General features: G+C 37.0%; 1 protein-coding gene across 1 annotated transcript; it reads left to right on the top strand.

The window, feature by feature from the left end:
- The first annotated feature begins 599 nt into the window (after window positions 1-599).
- Window positions 600-27023, top strand: LOC139737467 (peroxisomal carnitine O-octanoyltransferase-like). Its single transcript, XM_071648143.1, has 16 exons — window positions 600-718; window positions 2919-3079; window positions 3572-3696; window positions 5945-6126; window positions 6603-6733; window positions 8167-8278; window positions 9519-9606; window positions 11011-11124; window positions 13186-13290; window positions 14692-14775; window positions 18589-18699; window positions 19552-19682; window positions 20994-21117; window positions 25381-25553; window positions 26149-26268; window positions 26806-27023. Exons 2-16 carry the CDS (start codon window positions 2953-2955, stop codon window positions 26924-26926), a joined length of 1848 nt encoding a protein of 615 aa, XP_071504244.1. The 5' UTR covers window positions 600-718; window positions 2919-2952; the 3' UTR covers window positions 26927-27023.

Here is a 27023-nt window from a genome sequence, read left to right as displayed (position 1 = left end):
AGTTGTAGGAGAAATGAAAATCAATGAGAAGGATGAAAAGAAAGCAAGGAAAATGACAATGGTACAAATCGATTATCTTAACACTGGTAAAAAAAAGCACAGAGTTGTATTTCTCTGTTCATAGTTTTCTTTGTGTGTGTGTGTGATTTGTTTAATTGTTGTGTTGTTTCTGTGTTGGGGTGGAGATCATTATGCAGAGTCGCCAAGGCAAGTTATGTAATATAATATTATCATGATTACATTTCTCTTTTATGTCCAAGAGCAGTGATTTTGGAGTCTGATCTGTGAAAACCCTCAAAAGTCACAAGTTTTCTTGTGTGTGTGTGTTTGATGTTTGTGCGTGTGTGTGTTTGTTTGTTTGTTTTTATGGGTTTTTAGGCCAAAAACATGTGTGTGTGTGTGTGTGGGGGGGGGGGGGGGGCTCCACCTATTTTCACTGTCAACGTAGGTCCATGATGTAATGTGCTGTGGATCTGGTACACCAAATATGGTCTGGGACTGAGACTACGACAAATCGGACGATACCCGGTGATCCCCCATCGCGGCCCTCGGCCGAATCGGATGATTGCAGCCCCTTCGATCCTTTTTGCCGGGCCCTACCCGCACACGACCCTGCTACCTGCCTGTTGCATGCTGGCACTGTCGACTGCGAGTGCAAGAGCATCAACTAGCGGGGCTGCGACGTGAATGTAAGGTGACAGAAGCCGTGAATTAGAAAGCAAGTATTGTCTGCTTTTGTCATATTTAATTATACGACACGATGTTTAATAACTCAAGTCTATTCCACCTATTCATGCTATGATGACCCTTAAAACGCTGGAGATAATTTTCTCATGTTGTCTAGCTTTCACTGTAGAAATCCATACATAATGTCCATTGTGAGCTGTGTGTAGTGATATGGAATGCTTCTGGTAACTCTCCAAGACACTGGCTAGATCTTCTAGTAAAGTATAGAAGTTAGAACTCCCATCTTTTACCACCAAGTAGCACCTCACAGTAGTAGAGTCTCTCGAAATTTTCAAACATGGGTTGCAACAAGAAGTTTACAAAGCTTCGTTACGCCTCTCCTGTCTTTTTAGCAGCACAGTCTCGACTAGCCCCGGAGACCGCGCCGCCAGGCGACAGCCGCCGTGGCGGCTGTCGCAGTTAAGTCTCGACAAGAATTTGTTGATCTTTTTACTTGCTATTGCACTTTGCATCTGGGTACTTGACAAGCAGAAGTACAATATAACGCCGATCTGTACTTAATTGGAACAAGAAGCAGAAGAATTCAAACATTTTTATTTCTTTTGTTTTGGTAAAAAATAAAGGGGGGATGCACTCCCCCCCCCCCCCCCTGATCCGCCACTGAATACTATCCTGTTGTAGGCTAAGGCCTAACCTTAACCAACCTAGCTAAATACACAGAATTGTATTTATACCAGGTGGGTCGGTGCATGCTGGTAATAAGATAGCGGAAAAATTAGCCAAAATTGATAGGTGATGGCTTGGCCTAGTACTAGATACTCATTTGGAAATGGATGAATGTGGGAGTTGTTGTTCTTGTTTTTCTTTTTTTTTTCTTTGCCTTTTCCTTTTTTCTTTCTCTTTTGCTGTCACTCCCCTGTATGTAACCCTAGGGCGCTCCTTGTGTACAGTATATAACTGTTTGACGTTCGGGCTGTGTTTCGCAGTTACCCTGTATGATACCTTTCAAGTTTAAAATTGAAATTTCAAGCCGACATTTATTTTATTTAACTCTTTTGTTTTGTTTTCATTCATTGTTCTCTGCCTTAATTGACATTTAGCCATGTCTCAACTTCTGCCCCTCCCTATTAATGCATAGCTGATTAATTTCATACCCCCCTTTCACTCTATTTATTCATTTGTTCAACATATTCTAACAGGGATATTCCATTCAGTTACTGCTGATATCCAGCAGACCTGCTTTTCAAGGAAGCCCTGTAGACAGTATACATAGACTTTCAAATTAAAACGAACAATTCAAAAATAAAAAACAGCAAAATATATACAGTATTTACGAATCATTCTTTACAACTACACTGCAAAGGTCACTAAATGGATACCAGTGTAGTAGTAAACAAATCTACTCGATACAGAATCAGATAAACGAAAAAAAAAAAATTTCCATCATGCTTGGCAAACTAAGATCATAAGGTATGCAGTTATGGTCGACAGTGCTTCTTAATAGAAAGGGGCAATGAGTTCAGCGTCTGGGCGGGAAGGTGTAACATATTAAAGAGCGTTGGACCATATTAAGAAAAACTATGTTTTTTGTACTCGATGTTAACCTGAGGAACAAACAGTTGACTGTTGGTAGCACACCGTGTTGCGTAGTAAACAGGTTGCTGTGTGATCAGGCGATTCAGGTGAGGCAGTGCAAACCTGTTCAAGATTAGACCATGTGACAATGCTGACCAGTATTTTATCCTGTCTTCGATATTTTGCCAATTTAGTGTTGGAATATATTGTGATACAGATTCTTGTTGCTTTATATAAAAAATCATACAAATATATTTATTTTGCATCATTTGTTATTTCTTAATGTGTAATTTGGAATATGAGCCCCAGCTAACAGTAATCTATGTGGGGTAAAACTAATGAGTAATACAGATTGAGTATTTTTCTCTTTTTTTGTGAGAGTTCCCTTTGTGACTTCATTCTGTGCAATCTTATCAACTGTTATAATCGTGAGTTATTGTGGGAATGAAAAAAAAAAGATCCAGACATCTTCATGCAAAACCTCACAAGATAATGCCTCAGCTTTATATCATTTGTGCAAAAAACAAAACGAAACAAAACAAAAAACTATGATACCGGTACTGCATATTTCCAAAACAATTGCCAAACATGATGTGCTCTATCTTCACTAACAGCCAGCATTCTCTTTTGTTTTGTTATAATGTTTTTTCATTTAGTCATTCTTCAACTCGAGTCTAGTGTGATGCTCGAATGAGGGACTTCAGGATGGAAAACCTTTCAGCTGAACATGGCGAAAAAACATTTCATTATGATGATGACCTGCCCCCTCTTCCAGTGCCACCTCTACAACAGACGCTTCACAAGTACCTGGAATCCGGTAAAGTGTGCTTTTATATCCCTGGTTTGTTGTAGTTTCTGCTATCTACCTCTTTTCTTCTCCTTTTTCTTATGAGATTACAGATAAGGGATTTAATTTTGATGGCTGATAACAATTTCATGGTAATCTATCTACAGACCCCCCAAAAATGAAGGTAAAAGGAAAAGAAGAAAATATATTTTTGGATACCCTTATCCAGACAAATGCACCTTTCTGGATACCACCATAACTATATATTTTGAACTTTGCAAAAAATGATATTAATTGTGAATATTATCAGTCTGATAAGATGTTGTTATCTATTGCTTTTTTATCTTGTCAGAATCCGTATGTAGATAACTTGATTTGAATCGATGAAAGCACATGCAACTTTCGGAGTGGTAAATCTGTTGTCTTCCTTTAAGTTTGACCCATCTCTTACACTTGTGTCTATGCATAATGAGTATTATAAGTATGGAAGCTAGAGCACTATTTTCAATTTCTCCTTTACAGTGAAACCATTCCTGTCTGAGGAGGACTTTCAGGAAACACAAAGAATTGTTGGAAGTTTTGGACAAGGACTAGGCAGAACTCTCCATGCTAAACTTGTTGAGAAATCCAAGACGGTGAAAAATTGGGTAAATGCAAAGAAAAACACAGAATGCTTGTGATGTTGTTTGTGTTACAATATGATATTGAGCAGTAAAGTTATTGTGATAATTGTATCCTCTGCACTGTACCACTCCGTAGGATAATGATGATGATGTATACTAATTGAGAGATATTCATCATCAATAAAGTCAATCTAAAACAAGCGAACCTTTTTGTAGTTATTGTAATAATCATAATTATTATTTTTTATTAATCATTGTCATCGTTATCATTTTGACTGCTGTGGGTAGTACCATTTTGGGTAAAGTATACTTCAGCCAAATAACAGGAATTCTATTTGCAAACCATCGTGAGTTATCTCTTTATTCTTCCAACAGAAAAACATAGTACCTTTATCACATATGGTGCAGAAACATCATGCAAATTGTGTTTCTGCAAACTTTTTGCAAAGGTTCTATATCATGCACTCAGTAGAATTCTATCAAATAGTGTTCTATAGAAATAGACTTGTTTGCATAAATAAGGATGTGATCATTAGAGAGTGGTGCAGGGATCTTAGGTGAAGGGCCAATTCTAAAATCTATCATTTATGTGGTATTACCTACAGAGACATAATGATTGGAAATTGTGCTGCCACTTGTTCAAGTGTTCTTTCTGAATCTTCATGTCTTATTTTTTTTAATACATTTCCTATTGAGCCCCCATGACAATGGCTTATGTAATGTGTGTGTATTTGTGTGCCTGTTTTGTTCTGTTTTGTTTTTTTCAGGATAAATGCAGGGCAGAAGCAGCAGAAAATGATTTATAAATCATATACATTTGTATTATTCCATTTTTTAATCCTTGCAAAGGGCATTAGTGGGGGTTTCTAGGCTGTCGAGTGTTTAGATTGTCAAAGAGATCAAATACCTTATTAAAGTGAATACAAAGTGCAAATGCACGCATTTGTCTAGTATAGCCATTGTAACCCTGAACTGCCCAGTATTTACTCACTGAGCACACACACAAAACTCGCCATGCTGTGGTGATAGTACATCATTGTATGTGGCCATTGTTAGGTTCTAGACACCACTCTATAGTAATGGAAGCTCTGGTTTGTTGTTTGAGCACAAAGTCTACAAAGTCAAGAATAAGAGGGGGTACTCATAGTCATAGACACCAAGGTGACTTTCCTTGATTGATATGTACAGTAAATCATTAATTTTGTGATGTTTGCAAACGTACCGAGATTGCTTAATTTGAAACAATTTTGTAATGAAGCAAACTCCAATCAAGTTTGTAATTAAGCAAATTTGCTATGTCAATTCACATGTGAATATATACTGGAATAGCAGAGGGTGATTTGAAACTTACAATTAAGTTTCAAATCTCGATCCAGAGATGTTTTTCAATCATGTTTTGCCAGAATTAACCCTAACTAGGCCGGGGGGGGGGGGGGGGGGGGGGGGGGGGGGGCCTCGGCCCCCCTCCCCGCCGATGTTCCGCGCGATGTATCACTGTCGTGAAAAGCTATCACCACGATGTTTCATGGCTTTCTTCTTTCGAGTCTCCCGCATCTTTTGACACCAAATATGCGATGCCCGGGCGCGTGGTTGCGAAGTTGTGCATGAATTTGTACGTGCATGTCAGACCAAAAATTGCTCAAAAACGTGAATTTGTGTACAATTTCAATGCAAACTGTGCTTACAGGCAAATTACATAAAAGCATGATTATTTGAGGGTTTCATTGATTAAAATCAATTAATAACACAGTTTGTGGTTAAGAACAATGTTGCGGACAAATTTCATCAAAAAAACAATGAAAAACAAAGTTTAAAAAACAAAGAAATACGTAAGAAATTAAAAAATACAATTCTTCAAGAATTTTTCTTGATCACACATTTTTTTCTCTTACGTTTGCTAAGGACACTAAAATGAATATTTGAACAAAAAATGTGTCTTTTTTGAACTTTACGTAGAGATTTATACCAAATTGTCTGATTTCATGCATCATTATGCATAAATTAGCATAATTTAGCATAAATTATAACTTTTTGAAAAATTAACTTCATGGTACTGTAGATTACGTCATAGGCAATTTGTGTGCCAATTTTCATTGCGATCGCGCGGTCGACGGCCGAGATCTGAAGGGTGGGGTTGGGGTGGGCTTGGTAGCCTTGTAATTTGGGAGTATTGTAATTCATATTTGTTTGTACATTCTTTTCTTTACAAATTATAAGATTTAATATGAAAATTGATTTTTTTGGTGTGCTCTGTGTCTCTTCTTCCATGCAGCTTGAGCAGTGGTGGGAGGAGAATGCCTATCTAGCAACCCGTCTACCCCTGGGGGTGTTACAAAACCCCTCTGGACCAGTCCCCAGCCAAGAGTCTGTTTGGCCTCCCAGAGAGGGCTCACAGCTGGAGAGGGCTGCCATCGCACTCTGGCATGTAATGTCGTATCACGAAATAGTCAGGAAGTAAGTTATTTATTGGAATTACCCCCCTTTTTGGAGTTTTGTTATGCACTTCTTGACATAGTACCAGAGTTACAGCTTTTTCAATGACAAATGCAATTTAGTGATGTTCAGTAAAAGTAGTGTATATTGTGATAGTGACAATGATGATCATAGTTATAATAGTTGTAATATGGATGAAAAATAGTAGCAGTGATGAATATGATGATAATGATAGCAGCAGTGATTGTGACCATAACCAGTATATTATCTGTATAATGCTGTCTTGACTGCATATCTGTTATTCATTCATTAAAGAATTTTCATGGTCCTTTTTAGGACCACTCTCAATTCAAGAAAGAATACATGGTGCACCATGAAACCACCTTCTTCCAGATGTTCCACAACCATGGCAGCCTCAAAAGAATACATACTTCAACAAAGTAATCAAAGAAAACTGAGACAGAGTACAAATCATTGTTTGCACTGTTTTGATGAAGAGAACAGTATCCAGTGGAGAAGAATCGTGCAGGGACACGTATCTTCTCTATGAACCAGCTGAAGGGAATGTTTCACACTTGCCGGGAGCCTGGCATAGAACGAGATACACTTCACAGATACTTCAAGACAGGTATGGACATATCTGCATACTTGTCATCTTCATTTATAGTGTCATGGTCTGAGACTGATAATCATTACTAGCATTCATAGACACCATAGAAGTAGACAAAGTCTTTTCTTAGCCATACAAAGTTTTGCCGCAATTTCACATTGTGTTTCAAATTAGCTTGAACTTGTTGAAGACGAGCAGATCTTCTTATCACCCACCTACCAATAGACAATAGACAATGGTCCAGGTAATAGTATGCTTGGGACTGATATTAAACAAATTGAAATCAGAAGAGCAGAATGGTAGGGATTTCATCAAAATCAGATCTACATGAGAAAGTTGTTGAATTCTATAGTTTCATGTAATTTTTTTTTTTTTTTAATAAAAACAATGATTTTAATTACATTTTACACACAGAAATTAACAGAGGTGATTGTCGTCCCTTCACTTTGTTTCCCATTGACCTGAACACATCTTTTACGAAGTTTCTTTTTTTTTTAACCTGAAATTAAAAGGAATAAGTTCTTTCCCACAAAAAGAAAAAATCTATTCTTGCTTTAATCCTCAAATGATGATTTTTCAGTGTCAAGGGGTTTTATTTTCAGTAATTTTTTGTTTTGTTTTGACCAGTGGAAGAGTTGTAAAGTGATGGCAACGTTGCGTTTTCATATCTGCCTTTGTGGTTGTGACTGATATCATTCGGTGAAAATATGTGAAACTTCAAATTCAGTTGCTTTCTTGTTTCATGTCTAAGTTTAATGAAACTGCTACCAATCCGTTTGCCTGACTATACCATATTCATATTTATTCAACTTAAACCCGTTGAAGACAAGTCCCTAGTATATTTTGGGGCAGGTGTCTATGAGAAATGCGTATTATTACTATTTAACAAAATCAGCTTATCCTCAATGGGTTGTGCATGGTGTTACATTTTCATTTCATTAAAAAAAGGGGGATGAAGGAGGAGTAAGAAAAAAAAAATGATAGGGTGAGACTATACAGATAAAGAAAAAGAGGGTAAAAAGAGGAATAAAGGGAGAACGGGATTGTCAACAAAATGTAGGCTGAAAGAGGGAAGACGAGATAAAGAGGATGGTGAGAAAATACTGAGAAGTGGGGAAAAGAAAAAATACTTAGATATAGCTTACATAACAGTAACCATTTTTCACTCCACATGATATTGTGTTGTATTTCAACTCTCTTGTTGTTTGGTTATGCACCATGTTTACATTTGTGTTTCATTAATTGACATCTCCAGTTTCAAAGAACTTTTGACAAACAGTAAGAGTCACAATTATATTCTTTGTTATCAAGATATATATTTATGCAGGGTATCCTGAATTACAAAAGCGTGTGTCAATGCCTGTTTTTTGTCTTGTATTCCCTAATTGTAATGTTTTAATCATTGTTTTGTGATGAATTACTGAAAAATTTTACGTATTTCTTCCTTGCAGAGCAAGAGGGACCATGCCCAAGGCACATACATGTCATGTGTAATGGTCACATTTTTAAGATGTATCCATTTGACAACAAGGGAGATTTGAACTCAGCACCAGAATTGTTCAGGTAGATCATACACATTTTTAGAATAGTCAGATTGCAGCCTTCTTTGTTTCGTATGCTAAACAAAATTTCCATTTATACTAGTTCGATTCTTTAAAAAAAAAAAGATTGAAGTACGGTCAATATTGCCTATTAAGTCAAATACAAAGAGACTGGAGAATGTCTTTAGAATTACATGAATATTATCTTACACATAAGAAGTAAGACATGTTTACTGTATACTGTATATGCCATATATTTCGCGAGTCTAAATTTTCGCGAATAGGGAATTCCCGACGATTTCGCGAGTGGTTAAATTCGCAATCGTTGAGTCCTGCACTGAACGAAGAAATGTACGCGCATATGTCACATCCACATCGGGATCAGAGTCAATATTTTCGCGTGTTTTTAATTTTGCGAATAGCACCCGACTCGCGAAATTCGCGGAAATAAAAACCTCACAAAATATTCGGCACATACAGTATGCCGTGTAGTGAGTCTAATGTTTCGCAAATGAGGACTTCGTGACGTTTTAGCGAGTGGTTGAATTTGCGATCATGGAGTACAGTGATGAATGAAGAAATATGTGCATGCACATCACATTCATGTCGGGATCAGAGTTCATATTTTGGCATGGTGTTAAATACGCAAATAGCACCTGACTTGGAAAAATGGCATACTGTATACAGTATGTGTATAGCCAGACTTTTGACTTGTGCAGGGTTGACTTTGGATGAGGACAACTGTAGTTTCAAGTCAGTTGTGTAAATTGGAGATTGTAAATTCAGGATATCGTCACCTTGCTTATTTGGATATGATTTATTTTGTGACCAATATCTTTATTAGTGGAAAATGATTGACTGTTAGACTTCCCCAAATATCTTTACTTTGTGTGTGATTTTGATAAAAATTTGTACCATTCACTTTATAGCTGCTATCAACTGATTTACTGAAGTCGACTTGAATGGGTAGTGTGCATTCTGAAGGATAGTTGATCTGAAAATGAAATTAAGTTCATAATACTGAAGGTCCAATCGTTATTCTGCAAACACACAAATTCCATACATAGATAGATGTTCATTCATGCAAAAAGGAAACAGGGTATGATAATCCAAACATTCATGGTGTTATACTGAAGTTTATTATTCCACTCATGCTCTCCTTCAGGAATGATATTTTTGCATATTGTGAAATTGGTCAAAATGAAAACTTCACAAAATATTATGGTGTATACATTAATTACTATGATTAAATTGTTCTGTAGACAGCTGACGTACATCAAGGAAATGAGTCAAGAGAGAGGTCAGTGCATAGGAGCTCTTACAGGAGATGACCGGACCACCTCTGCAAAAGTAAGTCGGTTGCCCACTGTCGGCAACAGTTTATAGACTCGGTCCTGTGAACTGAAACCTAGAGTGTTCACTGCTGTTGCTATGTTTCTGTCACACGTGTGGTATCTGTTCCACCTGTGTAATGAGCATGATGTTATTGTCAGAACTTGTAGCAATGTATGTTTATGTGCTCTGAAAGACAAAGCTGTGCTTTCCTGCTCTTTTTTTTTTTTGTTTTGTTTTTTTGGCCGTGATATTGTTTTCTGTGTTCAACACCAATAAAATGAAACTTTTTGGCTGTAATTCTCCCCTCCTCCTCCTCCCAAATTTGTGATTGCTCTTAGAACACATCTGGGGGGCGTTTCATCAACGAGTTCGTCGGAGGCTTTCACCGACGAATTTGCTATCAGCCAATCAGACGCAAGGATTTACACTGACAACTGTTAAAAGCTAATGAAATCCTTGGTCTGATTGGCTGATAGCAAATTCGTCGGTGAAAACTCCGACGAACTCGTTGATGAAACGCCCCCCAGATGATAAAGATATTCGAAAACAAGATGTTTTAATAATTACAATTTTGGCTAGTGTGACACTCCATGAAGTGGTGACACTGTCACCTTCTAACGCTAGAAGTCTTATTATTTTCTCACACAGCGTGGCCAAGAAGTTTCCTTTGTGATGAAGTTCTATAATGTGAATATAAATGAATAGTAATGTGGTTGGGCAACAAAGCTTGGGTCCTGGAGTAACCCTCAGCATCTCATAGCATATGCTGAACATATGCTGGGATGTTAAAAGTAATAGCATTAGCAATCATTTTCAGAACTTACTGTACTGATATATATATATTTTTTTTCTGGGGGGGGGGGAGGGGGAGGGAGAGACTCCTTGTCACTCGTAAAGATGGCACTACAGGTATTGATATGACTCAATCTCTTTGTCGCAGAATTACAGGAACATCAAACTGAATATGAAGCCATCTTCAGGTATCTAGCAGATGCTTCTTGCTTTCATAGACAATGAAATGAAACCAGAGTTTCTTTAATATCTAAGAATCCATTAATGGTTTATAGAGAGCTGTCAGAGGAGATTGACAGGTGTAATTCTATTAAAGAAGAGGACTTACCAAAAAGAAACAAAATACAAAACAAAACAAAACAAACACAACAAGAGCTTTTATCTTTTCAATACTCGGTAGCGGACCCAGAGGGGGGCTTACCGTTGGCGCGGCCCCTCTTTATTTTTGTTAAAACAAAAGAAATAAAAAGAAAAAGGATGGGGGAGGGATGCATGCGCCCCCCTTTAATTTTGTAAAGGCGCCTCCCCTTTACGGAATTCCTGGATCCGCCCCTGATACTGGTCAATCAATCTCTGACAATACTTCACTTTTGATGTATGTATGTATCCATTGTAACATTTACCCAGGCCTTTAAACACCTGTGTTCTCTGGACCCAGCCAACCACGCCCACATTGAGACAATCAAGAGCAGCATCATAGGCTTCATCTTGGACGATGGACACCCACAAAGCCTTGCCGAGGTAATGCAAAGACTGAAACGCTACTCCACATTCTAGTTGACTTTAAAGACCCATGCCCTGTTGCCTTGTTCATAAAGTGACACATGATTTTGCGAATGACTAGAATATGAAGTGCAAATACATGTGCCCATTTTTTTCCCCTTACGTTTTACAAAGTACGACTGTATGTCAATACCTTTATCTACATTGAGGCAAAAATACTTGAGTACACTTTCAACTAAAAACGTGTGTTAGCATGTACAAGTAATCATTATCATTTCTAAATTTTAACTTTAGCTATTGAAATTAACAATGATTAGGACACCCACTTGACTTGCCATATTCCAGTAATTTGTAAAGTGGCACATAACTTTACGAACAGCTTTATAACATAGGGCTTTGGTAGCATGGGGATACCATGGAGTGAGAAGACCAGCCAGGTTTGGGTATATACAAGAGTGCCTGTAATGAATTGTATACAGCTTTGTCTCTGTCTCTATGTGAGTACATACACAGCCAAAGAATCTCAACTGGAGTCATCTGTTACCCATGAGCATCTGCTTTGATGTACATATTCACTGACCAGTGCTGTTTGTGGTTTTCAAATGTATCCCAGTGGGCAGCGAATGAATTGAGCCACCATGAATCCCAACATTGCTGGGTCTTTAATGAAGGACAAAGCTAACGTAGAGAACACTGAAAGATGTTTGTTAAACTACAGATCAGCAGTTGCAATCTTGCAAATTTCATTTGTAGAGGGAAACAAATTGGAGAAAATTCACACCTCAACCTTCACCCCTCTGACTGATATTCTCTTGCTTTCACTGAAAGATCTGTTAAAACTGGAAGTAAGGAAGTTGAGAAATTTGTAAGTTTCACATGGTTTGCTGAAATAGAAATAGCAGTCGCTTCAAAACTTGCAAAGTGGATGAGGTAATGAGCTGCTTTAACTCACCAAGCTTTTTTGATATTAAAGTAGTATTGGTACTTATTTTATGTATTTAAGTGATCATATACTCCTGTTTCTTAATAATTTCAATTCTGGAATATTTTGATGTGAAGGATATACATGTAATATCTTTTTCTTTTCAAATTCAAAAAGAGAATTCAGGAATTGTTTTTTTACCTAGGACATAATGACTGCTTCTCCTCATTTACTTTGCATTTGATTGTGATCATTATTATTCACTTGAAATAACATGTTTAACTATGGGTTATCTAGTAATAAGCTTTCATTTGGCTTTCTTATATCTGATTGGAATGGCGCTTGAAATGTTCATCTCAGAATAGGACTGAGGTTTTATCAAGATGGAGGCCTTACAAGAACAATTGGAAATAGTCAGCAAAAGTGTTAACACTTTGTAATACTCTTGACGAGTAATTTGATGAGTACTGGTCTGCCAATTTTATGATAATCTAAAGCTGTATATGCCATATATTTAGTGAGTCTAAATTTTCGCCAATAGGGACTTTCTGATGTTTTTGCGAGAGGATAAATTTGCGATCATGGAGTACAGTACTGATTGGAGAAAAAATAAGTGCACATCGCATTCATGTAATTAACAGAGGCGATATTTTTGTGTGTTACTCTTTAAATTCACGAATAGCACCTGATTTGCAAAATTGGCAAAAAATAAAAAGCTTTCAAAATATTTGGCATATACAGTTATCCCTTGATTGCAGTAGAGCTTTAAAATCTCTTTATGACTATGTGGGCACTTCAGAGAGATAAAATTGGTGCACGTCAACAGACCCTGAACTTAAAGCCCTTTAACTCTAATCAAAGTACGAGCGTGGTTTTCTGCCTTGGTTAGAAACTTATAATTTTGATAAACTGTGCATCACTTTAGAGCTGATGATCCCTTCTTTTGAAATCTGACACGCTTGCACACCAACAGAAAAAAAAGAAAAGAAATATCTCTTATGAGGACTTTTTTTTTTTTTTTTGCTATTTGATACAAGGTCAGTAGAAGCTATTTTGTGTGTCAGTGAATTTAGTGAATCACTTAGCCATATGTGTGCTGTATGCTCTTATCCTCAGTGCCTCATAGTTTGACTTTATGGTGTGTATTGATTTTCCAGACCAGTCAGCATGGCATAGCTGGGCCGTCTCCACATAACAGGTGGTTTGATAAATCATACAGCATGATTGTGACTGCCAATGGAGTTCTCTGCTCAAGCATAGATGTGAGTTTTGCTCTCCAGGATTCTATTAAAGTAGAAGTAGTAGTAGTAGTACAGTTAGTAGTACCATATTAGTAATGATAACCCTGACAATAATGATAATGATAATTATAATAAAAATAATAATAATGATAATGATAATAGTGATAATGGTGATAATAATAATAATAATAACAGTAATAATAGTAATAATAACAACAATAATAATGATAATAATAATAATAATGATAATAATAATAATAATGATAATAATAATAAATATAGATTATTATTATTATTGTTACCATTATTATTATTATTATTATTATTATTATTATTATTATTATTATTATTATTATTATTATTATTATTATTCCTACTATTACTACTACTACTACTACTATTGCATTTATATGGCACTTTATACAGGTGTTTCAAAGTGCACTGGTGCTATTTATACAAGGATATTGATAAGCACAATAACATAATTACAATGCAAAACCAAAATAGTAGAAATAAAAAGAAAAGAAAATACATATATGTGATATAATAACCAATGAATAAGTGTGTGTGCAAAAAAAAAAAATACAACTGATTAAAAAGACAAATTTTGAGAAGAATTTTGAATGATTCATTAGCTGAGGCATTGTGAATATGAAGAGGGAGTTTATTCCAAAGGGTGGGGGCAATGGACAAGAGAAATCTAAGTAGAGCTGCTATGCAAATTTTATGCTGCCTTTTAACACCAGACTTTCTGTCAAACATTGGTAGGGTAGAGTATTAAATTTGAGTAATATCCTTGAAGATTGACTAGTGTTAAAATATGAATTTCTTCTGAAATGAACTCAAGTGATTGTTTGTTTCATTCAGAACTTTGGTAATGATAGTAGAGTACCTACACATTTTAAAATTAATCGGACAGAAGTTAATGTAAAAACATCTTTGATTGAAAAAAAGAAGAAATCTGCATTATGTGAATCTATTTATGCCTTTAGTTATAAAATTGTATTCTATGTAAATTTCACTTTCTCAGTAACAAAACCCACCTGCCATTTTTGGAAGGTATCTTGGAATATTTGTTTCCAACCCAGTCCACAACCTTACTGTACAATTCTGTAAAACACAATATTTTCACAGCATGAAATTTGCGCGAATTAGAGCCAACGGCCGTTTTCGCGCCATGAATTTTTACGAGTTGCCTTTAACATTCATGATACATATAGTGTAGACAAGAACTTTCGCGTGCAATTAAATTTCGCGAATCTTGGTTCTCACAAAGTTCACGAAATTAAAATGCACGCGAACATTCCTCGTTTTACAGTATGTGTGTAAGCGTGCTACTAGTATAACCAATTTGAGGAAAGATTGATAAAAACCTCATTTCTTCCCATGATACTGAAAGACAAATATTACCTTTCTCTCCAGCATGCACCATTTGATGGGATGGCAGTGGTGGTCCTGTCACTCTACTTATACCAACAGCTGGTGAAAAATGGCGGGGACTGGCCAGTGAGTTGAATAAAGGAACCATGTAATGCAGAATCATGTGTGCTTGTATTGATTTATAACACACTGATCATCACCATTGTTGCTAAAATATATCCTATATTTTATAATGATTTTCTCCTGTTTTTGTTCAGATTAGTTGGATACACTTACAAATATACAAAAATAAACTTTTCAAATGCAAGATTCTGTCCATGACATCATCTGTCAATCACTGCTAAGGTACTGATACTAACAACAACAAAAAAAAACCATTGGAGTGCACCTTCCCGTAGTCTGAGCATAATTTGCATGTTTTCTTATAGTGCTATTTTTTAATCATTAAGTAACAAAAAGCTATATTTATGCTCATTGTAGAGATATGTGCATTTCAGTGTATTTTGTTACTCATGTTTGTACTTTAGCAGTGATTGACAGGTTATGTAACTGTTTTTGTTGGTATATCCAATGGTATGAAGAAATAGTAAAAAAAAAGTTATAAAATAGAGAGCATTTATTTAGGTATTCATCTGGCCACACACATGAAAGTGATGCTGATGGTATCATGAACCAACAAAAATCAATGTGTATTTGCCAAAGCTGCACACAAAGGCACAGGTCCAATTGTCCCTGACCATTAAAAATTGCTATCGGACCTGTAACTTTTTTAGGAATGGACCAGTAAAAAAATGGAAAAACTGGGTACCTACCAGTCCAACTGAAAGGTTGGACGAGTAGAAAAAAATAGGTTAGTGTGCAGCCCTGTATTTTGCCTAGCTTATAGGTCCCTCAACAGAATTACCAACTCCTATGTGTGTGTGTGTTTTGTTGGAACAAAATCTATTTCATATTTCATGAAGTGATTTGCTGTAGGTCGTAATTACTGTTCAAGAAAACAGCTGCTTTTGTTCGTGGATACATTGTATGTAAAACTATGAGATCTGCTCTGCTCGCACTGCCAAAGGAGGCAAAACAAACAAAAATGATGACAAATAAGACACTATCTTTGATGGTGGTCGAGTGGATGATGTATTTCTGACTGCTGTTTTTCATCATTCAATGAGTTCATTTGACATTGAAATTGCTGTGATCTGATTGTTTAGCGCAATGATGTATCTGGGGAGGTATTGTCAAAGAAGAGGATTTATTCAGGTCTAAGTTCCTTCAGTTTATCTCCCTGTATAGATTCGATTGTTAAGATCGCAACTGCTGATCTGTAAATTAACAAATATAATTTGTAGAGGGAGACAAATTGAACAAACTTATACCTGAACCTTCACCCCTCCGAATAATATCTTTCTTTCAAGAGGATATATTCTTTGAACAGTTTGGACTTGCAGTGAAGTGGTATAAAAGTCAATGCGGAATGTCTTTCAATGAGATAAACAAAAAATCATGGCAAATATACATTTTTGAAAATTGTCTTCAGACATTTGATAATGTGGCCTAGTTCATATGTTCTTGTAATGAAAGTTTCATCAGACTTACATATTGTAGTTCTGAAGAAATCAGGTATGACAATATCCCTACAGGCCTCGAATTAACCGACGGCCACCGACGGCCATGGCCGTCGGTGCCCCTCTCGTTGGCCGCAATGCCCTTTGTTTTTTTATCAAAGTTACGGCCAAAAAAAAATGTGCCCTTTTTCTTGGGACCGTGGTGCCCTTTTACGGGGAATGAAAGTTATTATTTATGACGTATAATATGCCCTTTCTGAAAGTCTACACTTTAATAAGCTTGAACAGCTTTCCTGATCTCAAATATCATACCTTCAGTTCACTGGCGTCCCAATATATCTGATTCAAACTCAAAGTATCTTTCTGAGATCTATACGAGACGACGTGTACGTACATGTATGCCCTACCGGCTTTTACTGTCCCGACTGCCTCCGCAGTGCAGCGGCCATAGAGTTACTAGCTAGGCAGCGCGTATTCAGATAGAGAAGTAAAGAGTGAACACCAACTTCACCAAGAAAAAAGGAAAATCGGGATCCAACGATGCCAAGGTGCCAGACTGGGGAATGGGGAGGGGTGGAGAGAGAGAGACCAATCAACAGAAGAAACCGCGCGTACTGGCGCATTCTTGGAGGTTATGAACTGTCTGGGGTGTTGGAGATGAACAGGGAAAGAATGTTTAATTACTGAGTAAAGATATAGCTCAAGTTGAAGCCCCAGGGCGAAGACCCAGGATTACAAACGTAATGATTCTTTATTTCTTATCAATCTCCTGCGATTTTGAGGTGTTAGTAGAGTGTCAAATTTTTCGTGAAAACACAAATTTGACTACCAGTGACAATGAAAGAATTGTATTTCTTTGTGCAGATTTTTTTTTTTTGTCTTTATCCTGACTAATATTCAAGTTCATATGAAATTTCTGACGTCTTTACTGCTGCATCAACAGCCTAAAATAAATTACTGGAAGATTTTTAATGCATTTGAAATGTCAAATTTTGAGGATGCAAATATGTGGATAATCATCGGATGTCGATGATCATCATCCACATTGATTTGTACCCTCTAAATTTGCCATTTTAAATGAATATAGGAGGCAATGTGTCAGAAAAATTCTGAAGCTTTGTGAATATGAAATTTTTGGCAACCTTCCATTTGAACCTCAGGCATGATAAGCTCCTATGATTCAGCAAAAATAACTCAGCAGATCAGAGATAAACTTCCTTCGAATTGAGAACTAGCACGCAGATTTGCTGGGCATGAGACCACAAGAAGCTTCAGCTTTGTTTTGAGATTGTCACAATCGTGTTGTCACTGAGTATCGGGAAGTTCTCACAAACTCCTGGATCACCCCTCCCTGCCAACTCCAACTCGTTGCTCCCCAATGTGCATGGTGAATGCATGGTGTCTCGATGTCACCGTCTGTAGATACCCGAGGCTGCTTTGTTTTTGTCTTGGAATATTTATTCATTTCGTGTCATGACATGAGTGTAGTGATCTTTTTGCATGGCGATATACAAACTCGTGATACTCAACTCGTCTTTTTGATATTTTTCTTTGAGGCCAAAAGGAAGACAAAATAGTATCATGACGTTTGCAGTTGTTCAAAAGGTCTGCTTTTGATAGCTCACAGACTAATCACCCATGCTCCCAGGCCCTCCATCCAGCAATTAACACGTGCATGCAAATTCCTTTGCCATGTGGTTTTGCCAGCCAGCTGTCGGAATGTGCTCTGAAGTTACATGGCAGCCTGGCCTGGCTGGCCTGAAAGGGTGTCGAGTTTCAATCAATATCTACTGTTGTTTTATTCCTGTTTTTAAAAAATGTCGTTTCACCTGATAGAAACGCGGAAATCGGGAATGTGTTACAGCTGTAGGGAAGAGGTTTTTGTTGTGTGTTGCACTTTGTGTGTGTGTGTGTGTGTGTGTGTTTGTTTGTTTTTCTTGGTTAGTTTTTCTTCTTTCTTTTTTCATAAACACCCAACATGCCCTTTCCAATGTGGCCTTGGTGCCCCTCTGACTGACCTAAGTGCCCTGGCCTCTTGGAAAAAGTGCCCTTTTCTAAATGGCCTTGCCCCTCCAAAATCCTATTTCGAGGCCTGTCCCTAGTTAAGTAAATGCCAAAAGAAAAAAAGTCAATTTTTGCTTTACATGATGAATATTTCGTTTTGCTTACCAGTTAAGAATACATTTCAAATTGCATGTATTATTAAAACATAATGCTAAATCACTGCATTCAATTGTAATACAATGAAAAAGAAAGTCGCAAATTATTCATTGGTCAAACATAACAGTCTTTGATGTAATTGATCAATGAATGTGAAATGTTTGGTCAGTAACTTTTTGATGAATGTGACTCACTAGAAATAATGTTTCCCTAACTGCAGGGACCAAGAACGGTACGGCCAGATGTCCCAATGCCCACAGAGCTCATTTTTACCATCGATGAGAGAGTGAAGCAGGACATTAAGCATGCCACTGACGTCTACCTCAAACTTGTAAGTTATGTAACCCTAGTATCATTATATTTTGTCATTGAAGAAAACGCATCTTTCATTTGTTTTGAAGGATGCCATGGTAACAACATCTTTTTGTAAAACATTGTGGATTGAGGTAATATTCTCAGATGTGGGCAGGGGTGTTGATCACAAGCATGGACAGTTTTAGTTTTGTCAATTATGCATGTATTTGTTTTTGTTTTTTTACTTTTTAGCTTTACTATGAAAGTTAGAATTGTTTGTTGGTATCATATCTTTATATCATTGTCGATTCAGAGTACTGCAATAATCTGTTTTTATGATTGTAAACATGTGCAATTCAGCCTTTGCCTGCCAGACATGATTTTGACAAAACCTGTTCAATCAATAAGAACACTACTGAAAAGATGCATTCCTTCTGCCACTCATCAAAGAGGATGTAGAGTAGTTATCTAGTAAGAACACCAGGTATATTGAATATGTATGTTTAATTAATTATGTGAGTATGTCTGCATATTCTCCATATCAATATGTGAAGTCATAAAACGAGCTGTACAAATTTTACACAGCTTTAGTTTTGCTGTGGTATGTCTTATTGATATGGGAAATATTGTAATCTGACAAAGCAGAATATTCATCTGTAGCTAAAAATAGGGACTATTCAAACGATGGATATTTAGATGCGCTGTTACCAAGGAAGCTTAGATTTCAACCCTGTTCTCGTGAAAAATAAGGCAGAAAGTGTGCATGCTGTATCCATGGTAATATTCACATCAAAGAGGGTGGATGCCGAAGTAGTTGTTTGCAGCTTTTATTTATTATCTGTAAAGTGAGAAAGTGTTCATGTCGTTTCCGTGGTGATTGTCGTTGCAGGCGGATACCTATGAAGTTGTGTGCAGCACCTATTCTCTCTATGGCAAAGACTTTCTAAAGAAGCACAAGCTGCATCCAGATGCAGTTATCCAGCTTGCCATGCAGTTGGCATACTACACTGCATTTAAAAGGTATATGCCTGCACTCCCGTTATAACGATCACGGTTATAACGAAATTCCGGTCACAACGAAATAAAAAGTGAGGCCGCAACATTATCCTCTTTATGCTTTTTTTTTAATTGTTTGTCTCTTCGGTTACCAAGAAATTTCATTGTAACAAAAGAAAACTGCCAGTCACGAGTACTTCGTTATAATGGGAGTCTACTGTACACTATACAATGAGACTAGTTGCTTCCTCTTACACACAGAGTTTGTTAACTGTCACCCTTTGATCATTCAGCTTCAGTCGAACACTTTGGATGACTAGAAATACTAAAGACCTGGTAGCATGGGGATTGTAATTCAATCTTTATTCGTTACCAACTGGGGTACATTAAAAAACCACAATTAATGAAGCCCATCAGCAAATATTTATGTCAAAGCATACACTAATCTGTAACAGTGGACTCAAGTCGAAATTCTTTGGCTTTGTGTATACTTACGTAGAGATTACCAGTTACTAGTATAACTCTTCACAATTCGTTAGGGATTCTCAAATTTTTGCACGCTGGGCAAGCCTTCCCACTCCCTAGTATCCCCATGCTACCTAGTCTTATAAGTGCAGTTAAACCAAACTCAAGATATTCTGCCCTTGTATGCTTCAGAACAAGTTATGGTCATATACCCATATAATCTGGATGATTTGCATTGATGATGTGTATGCAAATGTTATGAATTCTAATTTTTATATGGTTATTATTTTTGACATGTAGGACACCATTTTTACAAAGACAATGTGTGCTGTGCCTGGAATATCTCACATGTCATTATACATTGTGCCAGCCAGAGTGAACCAGGACAATAAGATTCTATATTTATCGAAATGTTGTGATTCCCACCTTGCCAATGAAATACATTGCATAAATGCAATAAGATCCACTGTTTTGGTACATTATGTTATAAATTTCAGGAATATTAGTTGACTTTTGAATAAATGAATGGATGAATGAATGAATGAATGAAGAATGTACTGGATGAATGGGTAGTTGTATGAGAAAGTCACTGAGGGAATGAATGAATCGATTAAGTGAATATAGTATTGAATAAATGAGAAGAAAATGAGTAAATGGATGGATGAATGAAAAATTAAATGAGAGAGTAACCAAGTGAATGAATGAATGAATATATAAGTGAATGTAGTACACAATGTAGTATTGAATAAATTAGAAGCAATGAATGAATTAGCAATGAATAATGACCAGTTGAATGAGAAACTGAATAATGGGATGAATAAAAGAGAGGGATAATGATAATCACTGAATTTGTCTGTTTTTGTTTCAAAGGGCTGGCGCTGCTTACGAGACAGCTACAACTCGGCAGTTCTATCGTGGTCGCACTGAGACTCATCGCTCCTGTACTATGGAGGCCATAGACTGGTGTAAAGCTATGCAGGACACAGCAGTGGATGTGAGCAAAACTCACATTACTTGAATTATAAGTGCAAACCATCTATTAAAGGTGTAATTGCATTATTATGTTTAGTCTGTTTTACTCACCCTCCAACATACATGTATGATGCTATTTTTATTTCATACTCTTGTTTTCATGGCCATGTGCTAATGTGAAGAACTTGCCAACATACATTTGTATCATTACAGTTCTAAGACAACTACCCTCCTGGACATTTACCACATACCCCTCCCTTGACCTTTGCCCTAATCCACATACCCATCATTAGATCGCACTATGCATGGTGACTTCTTTAGATTAGATTTTGATGCAAGATGTCTTGGCTCTCTGGATACAGAAAGATTTGAATCATTTTGTGATGCTGTCCTTGTTTATCATTGTGAAGGGTGTGATTTTTTTTTAAATATTGCAGAATTTGAAGAAAAGGAAAGTACTTCAGGGGGAGCCAATGGAAAAGTTGTGTACATATGTCTACAAGCAGAATGCCACAGACTTAATACATTAAGAGGCAGGATAACCATCAATCATAAGAGCTTACCCCATACTATAAACTATGACAAGCATCCCCATGATGCCTAGCCTTTAACCTGTTGAGGAGGGTTTGATTTTGCTGCAACACACATTTCCCATAGATGCTTGCCCAAGTATACTCTGGACTCGTCCTCAATGGGTTAAGATTAAACCACAGAACAAGAGTCCCACTTGAGTAAACCACAGAGTCGGAAGAAAACATACACACATTAACAATTAAGTTGATAATGTGCAGATACATTGTGTATTACATGCCCTGGAAAGTTTACCAGAAAGCTAAGGGTAAATTGAGTTCAGGAAGAGACCATATAACATAACATTCACAATCTGTCCTCTCTAAGTGAGTTTAAGAGCTCACTTAAAACTTGGTTATTTAGACAAGCTTTTTTGAAAACATTTCCTTTATTCCTTTTCTCATACCTCCTTTTCACTGTTTTTTTTTTTCTCTCTGCCTCTCTTTCTTGCACCATGAACATCTTTTCATGATGGATACCGGCGCATTACAAGTGTTCATATTATTATATTAACATTCAAGTTTGTCGATTATCATGTCCACAAGACTAGAAATTTTAAATGCGAACCGCTTGTGGATAGAGTGTTAATTATGAGAAATTTCATGATATATGAACAGAATCCCACAAAATTACATTCTTAATGGAAAGCACTCATTCCCTCCACCCGTCACTGACATAAAGGGTAATAATTCTTTATTATTCCCTCTGTTTTCTGAGAGAGGGAAGACAAGTGCTCTCTCATTGTGCTAGAAAAGTGAAAATATGTTGAATTTTCTATGTATTTTTTATATTGTTTTCCATATGTGATATCACAAAGTGCTGTAGTCTTCTCATCCATGAGTGGCTGCACCAAATCTTTAAAAATGCATAAGTTTGGAACAGATTATCTGATTTACCTCAAACTTTGCTTAAATACGTTCAGCTGCTGTTGCTGCATTCCCTCAGTACAGATTATGTATTTGAGTTTCATTGATTTCTCCTTTCACTTTTTTTTTTTCTAAATCTTTTTCAGGAGCATTTGAGTAATCTCTCCAAACTTGACGTTTTAATACATGTAGTTGTAAAGTTGGCAATCCCACTTGCCAGTAAGTGTAGCAATGTAGCTCAGTCCAACGGGAAGTCTGAGGGGACATGATAGGGATTAGGGGATTAGGTAAAGGGAGCTTTTAAGCAGGGCAGGATGGAGTGTTTAGCAGTACTGTCTCATCTCTTACTACTTTCACACAAACAGAGGCATTAGCTGTGAAAGAAAAACAAGTGTTAAGACCTGTTCCCCTCCATTGTTTTGCATTAGATTTGCATCTGTGCATAGTATTTGTACAAATGAATTGAGATGGAGCAATTGTGACAGTTCTGGTGAACATGTGTAGGACTGCTAACCGTATGTTACCTTGCGATCTGATACAGCGATGAACAAAGTTTAATGTCAGAATTCCCAATGAAGGTTTGAAATCATTAAATGTTTGTTTCTTCTAGTCATAGACCTCTTACTTTGGTTCCAGATTTAAAAAATGTGAGAGATATGACTCATAGCAAAGTTACAAGAATGGGTATGCTCCACAACTAAAGATTCTTTTCTTTTTTTTTTCGATATTGTAATGACCCCTAAAAAGAATTATTTTTTTTTCTGATTTTATTTTTGCTTTTTGTGATGACATCAATATTAAGCCAGCTGGAATATCTATATTACCTTGACTTGTGCCCAAACTGGCAATATCAAGACTGGTGTCAGAGAAGTAAAGCTCAGATAGTGTGATCAAATGATTGTCTTTGCAGCATGGAAAATTGTTTTCTGTGATTTAAGAGAATGGCAAGAAATGGCAAGTTCATTTATTTTTGCACAAGCTTCTGATTGCACAAAATTAATGAAAATTTCCACACCACAGAAATTTCTTTTTTCACAGGAACTCAATGATTTTATTGTAATAGTGTGAAATAGGTTATGCACAGTTTGCATTTTTTTTTTCCTGCTTTCAAATGTATTAGCATAACAGTGACTTGTTGCAATTCTGTCTGAAAAAGATTGTTATATTAGAACAAACAATAAATTGAATCTTGATGATGGTGATATAGCTTTTATATGATATAGCAAGACAGATGGAGGCAAAATTCCCTTGCAAAACTTATCCCAACAACATGACTGCAAGCAGAATAGTCATATATTGCCAGATGTTGGGATATTATTTCACAATGGTACAGAAGATGCCTTTGACCAAATATAGGCAAGCTATGGCTCAGTGAGCTTACCCTTTACCATATTAGGGCACAACATCTAGAGGAGCAGAATGACTCAGAATCACATGGATAAATTTTGTAATTTTGTATGAAATGTTTAGTGAAAGGGATATTGCACAACATTTTGTACTTCCCCGGTGTAACTCCGCCATTTTCACCCAGTCAGTTGCCATGTAGGCCACTGGCTATTTTTCCTTAACATGATATGATTTATGTGTCTCGTTAGCTTCCTGCCAAACCACACAAAGTCTCATCTTGTTATTGATTCGAGGGAAGTGAAAGGGTGTGTGGAAAGCATCCAGAAAAAAAACAAAATAACCTTTAGATTGGAATCTAAAGTTGTAGTAGTTGAATGATGTAAAACTAGTAGAAAGAGAACTCAAGAATACTTTCATTTTTGTAAATCTTTTTTTAATTGTATTATTATTATTATTTTTTTTAGCATGCTCTTCCCTTACTTTGTGGCTGACATGTGAAGAGGGTGGCATTATTCACCCTGTCCTGTAAGGGACAGAGTCAACTGCTCTTTCATCATGCTAGAAGAATAAGAATAAATAGAGTTCTCGTGGTATTTTCTTCATTTCCCTCCACCGCTACGACATCAATAATTGTCTTGTCCAGAGCTGACATCACATGGGTTTATCCAAAACTTTAAATATTGACCACTTTTTAGCCATAATTTTCCATTCATATATCTTGTTTTGTTTTTTAGTGGGTTTCTTTTGCCCACCCATGCCATTTGAGATGTAATATCATTATGATTGAAATTGAACCCTTGTAGTATATCTTCTTATTGATAGCTTCCTCAAAGTTAACATTTTCCTTTAAATGAGTAGTGTCTCTGATGCGATTTGAAAAAGAGCACATTAGGGTTATGGCAGTGAGTTGGTTAGCAGTGTTAGCCATAACAGTGTGTAGCAGTGGGGATTTCCACTGACGATCATGACTTGCCATTGTGTAATCCATGAAGTCTTCAGGGGAATTTCCCTGTAGGAGTTATCTTGAAATCATTGAATGATAAGCCCACTAAAGTTTCACTGCGTATCTTGTATTAGAGAAATATCAGATAGAACTGGTTTGATTCAATTACAATGTGCATGAAGTCAGGCCAATATCTCCAAACATCAGACAATTTCTAGAGAGGATAGGAACTCTAAAGTTACAACTTTAAGTCTTAAATTTAAGAATCTGATATAGATTTAGCTTGAAAAAAAAAGAAAGAAAGTTCTGCACCCAGAACAAGCAATTAAGGTACAATAAAAGAGCTCAAGTTAAAAGAATGTATACTTTACCTGATGAACACTAGCAATGAATATGTAGAAATTATGATATCATGATATAGAGAAGATTTTTGTTTTGAATGCCTTTGGGGCAGAAGATTAAAGCTAAATTGGTTAAAAGCTATCAAGATTCAAAGAAATTTCCCCATTAACATGTCTAGGATTTCATCATCAATTTCCACTCTTCATGTCAACTGTAGAAAACCAGCCAGCTTGCCTTGTTGAAACGAGCACACGATCGACACCTTGCACTGATGGCAGAAGCTTCCAGTGGTCAGGGGATTGACCGGCACCTCCTTGGTCTTTACCTCATCTCTCAGGAGATGGGCCTACCGGTCCCAGAGCTCTTCACGGACAAGGCCTACACTCTCAGGTCAGTGACCCCAAAAGTCCTTGACTGCAATGTCATTGACCTCATCACTCACCAATGCATACGTGTAAAGTTGTACACACTGCACTAGGCACATGCAGTTTGGTGGCACCAGTCGCCATTATGTTTAGAGATATCTGCACACCCAGAACCTTGGCTGTCGTTTCCATCTTTACAATGCACAACAGCATTTAGAAATGGTTGCCTGCCCGGCAGAAGGGCCCTAAGGCTTGCAGGATGTAAACTTCCTAGGGCCCTTAGCTTCTGCCATACATTTTGTATTTTTAACAGACAATAAAGTTCCTTGTACAAGCGACGAAATGCTAATAAGGATTGTACGTGTTGTCTTTTTAGTTTTGTTTGAATGAAGGCATGGTCACATCAGGTCCGTACGAACAACAGGGCAAAATCCTCTCTGATATAGATAATATTTGTATCTTGTCTCAATGTGTATGATGGTATCCAGGATGTTCTATGATTATTTCAGAGTGTTTGTCTTGATGGTAGAAAGGTTTGAAAAGCTATGTTAAACAGGTAATTTGGATATATGTAGCTAGAGGAGTAAAGAGATTCTTGAAATGGGTTTTTCACCTTTCAGTGGAGGTGGAGGTAACTTCCCTCTCTCTACCAGCACCCTTGGGTACACCCCTATCCTGGGAGCCATAGCCCCTATGAGGCAGGATGGATATATGTGCTGCTACAGGATCGGCAGCAATGAGTGAGTTATGAATTTCTTTTTTTCTTCCTTGTTCTTTTGCTGTTGTTGTTGTCTTTATGCTCACCTGTTCATCCTCAACATGTTTCATTCGTTTATACAGTCACCTTCCCTGTTTTTGTGATGCACATTGTTGTCCCTGAGTGGGCCTGCTAATTAAGTCAAGTCTACCTGTTGTAGACTTGTCCCAAGTATTCTCGCTCTCGAGTAAATAGGAAGTGTGTGTTGCAGGAAAATCAGTCCATATTCAATAGGTTAGCAGTAATTATCTACAATGCTGCAGAAAAAGCAGGCAAGCTACATCAAAGTGGCTTTGAATAGCACATAAAGGGGTAATTAACCCCTTCAGCACCTTTTTCAAAATGCCATCTAGACATTTTTTGTATATATTGGTTACTGCTAGTCATGACAGGGTAAAGCAGATTCAGTTGCAAAGTGCAGGTTTTGTGTGCTTGTCACAAATTTTGAAGCGTTCATCATAATTACACGGACTTTGCCACAAGCCTCTGCAGCATATGTCTGTAATACCACCCTCTGCAGGTTCCAGTTCACGGTCAGTGCCTTCAAGAACTGCTCGGAAACAGATGCCAACCGCTTCTTCCACCAAATCACGCTCTCCCTCAATCGGATATGGAATCTCCTACAGTGTGCCAAACTTTAATCCCGGCCATCAGATGGTGGTTGATTTGCTATTCAGATGGAATATACCTTAGGCATATAGTGAACTTAGAAAATGCAGAGCAATTGAAGAGGACATA

This window comes from Diadema antillarum, unplaced genomic scaffold (genome assembly GCF_040938485.1).
Source record: "Diadema antillarum isolate AM-2024a unplaced genomic scaffold, OU_Dant_1.0 seq00000693_RagTag, whole genome shotgun sequence".
Classification (NCBI taxonomy): Eukaryota; Metazoa; Echinodermata; class Echinoidea; order Diadematoida; family Diadematidae; genus Diadema; species Diadema antillarum.
The sequence above is the reverse complement of the archived record's forward strand: the minus strand, read 5'-3'. Positions and strand labels throughout refer to the sequence as shown.

Bases quoted from the DNA above. Each gene is read 5' to 3' on its own strand.
- LOC139737467 (XM_071648143.1), top strand. From the start codon at position 2,953: ATGAGGGACTTCAGGATGGAAAACCTTTCAGCTGAACATGGCGAAAAA. The intron at 3,080-3,571 runs GTAAAGTGTGCT...TCTCCTTTACAG, and splicing joins TCACAAGTACCTGGAATCCG to TGAAACCATTCCTGTCTGAG. The intron at 26,269-26,805 runs GTGAGTTATGAA...CACCCTCTGCAG, and splicing joins TACAGGATCGGCAGCAATGA to GTTCCAGTTCACGGTCAGTG.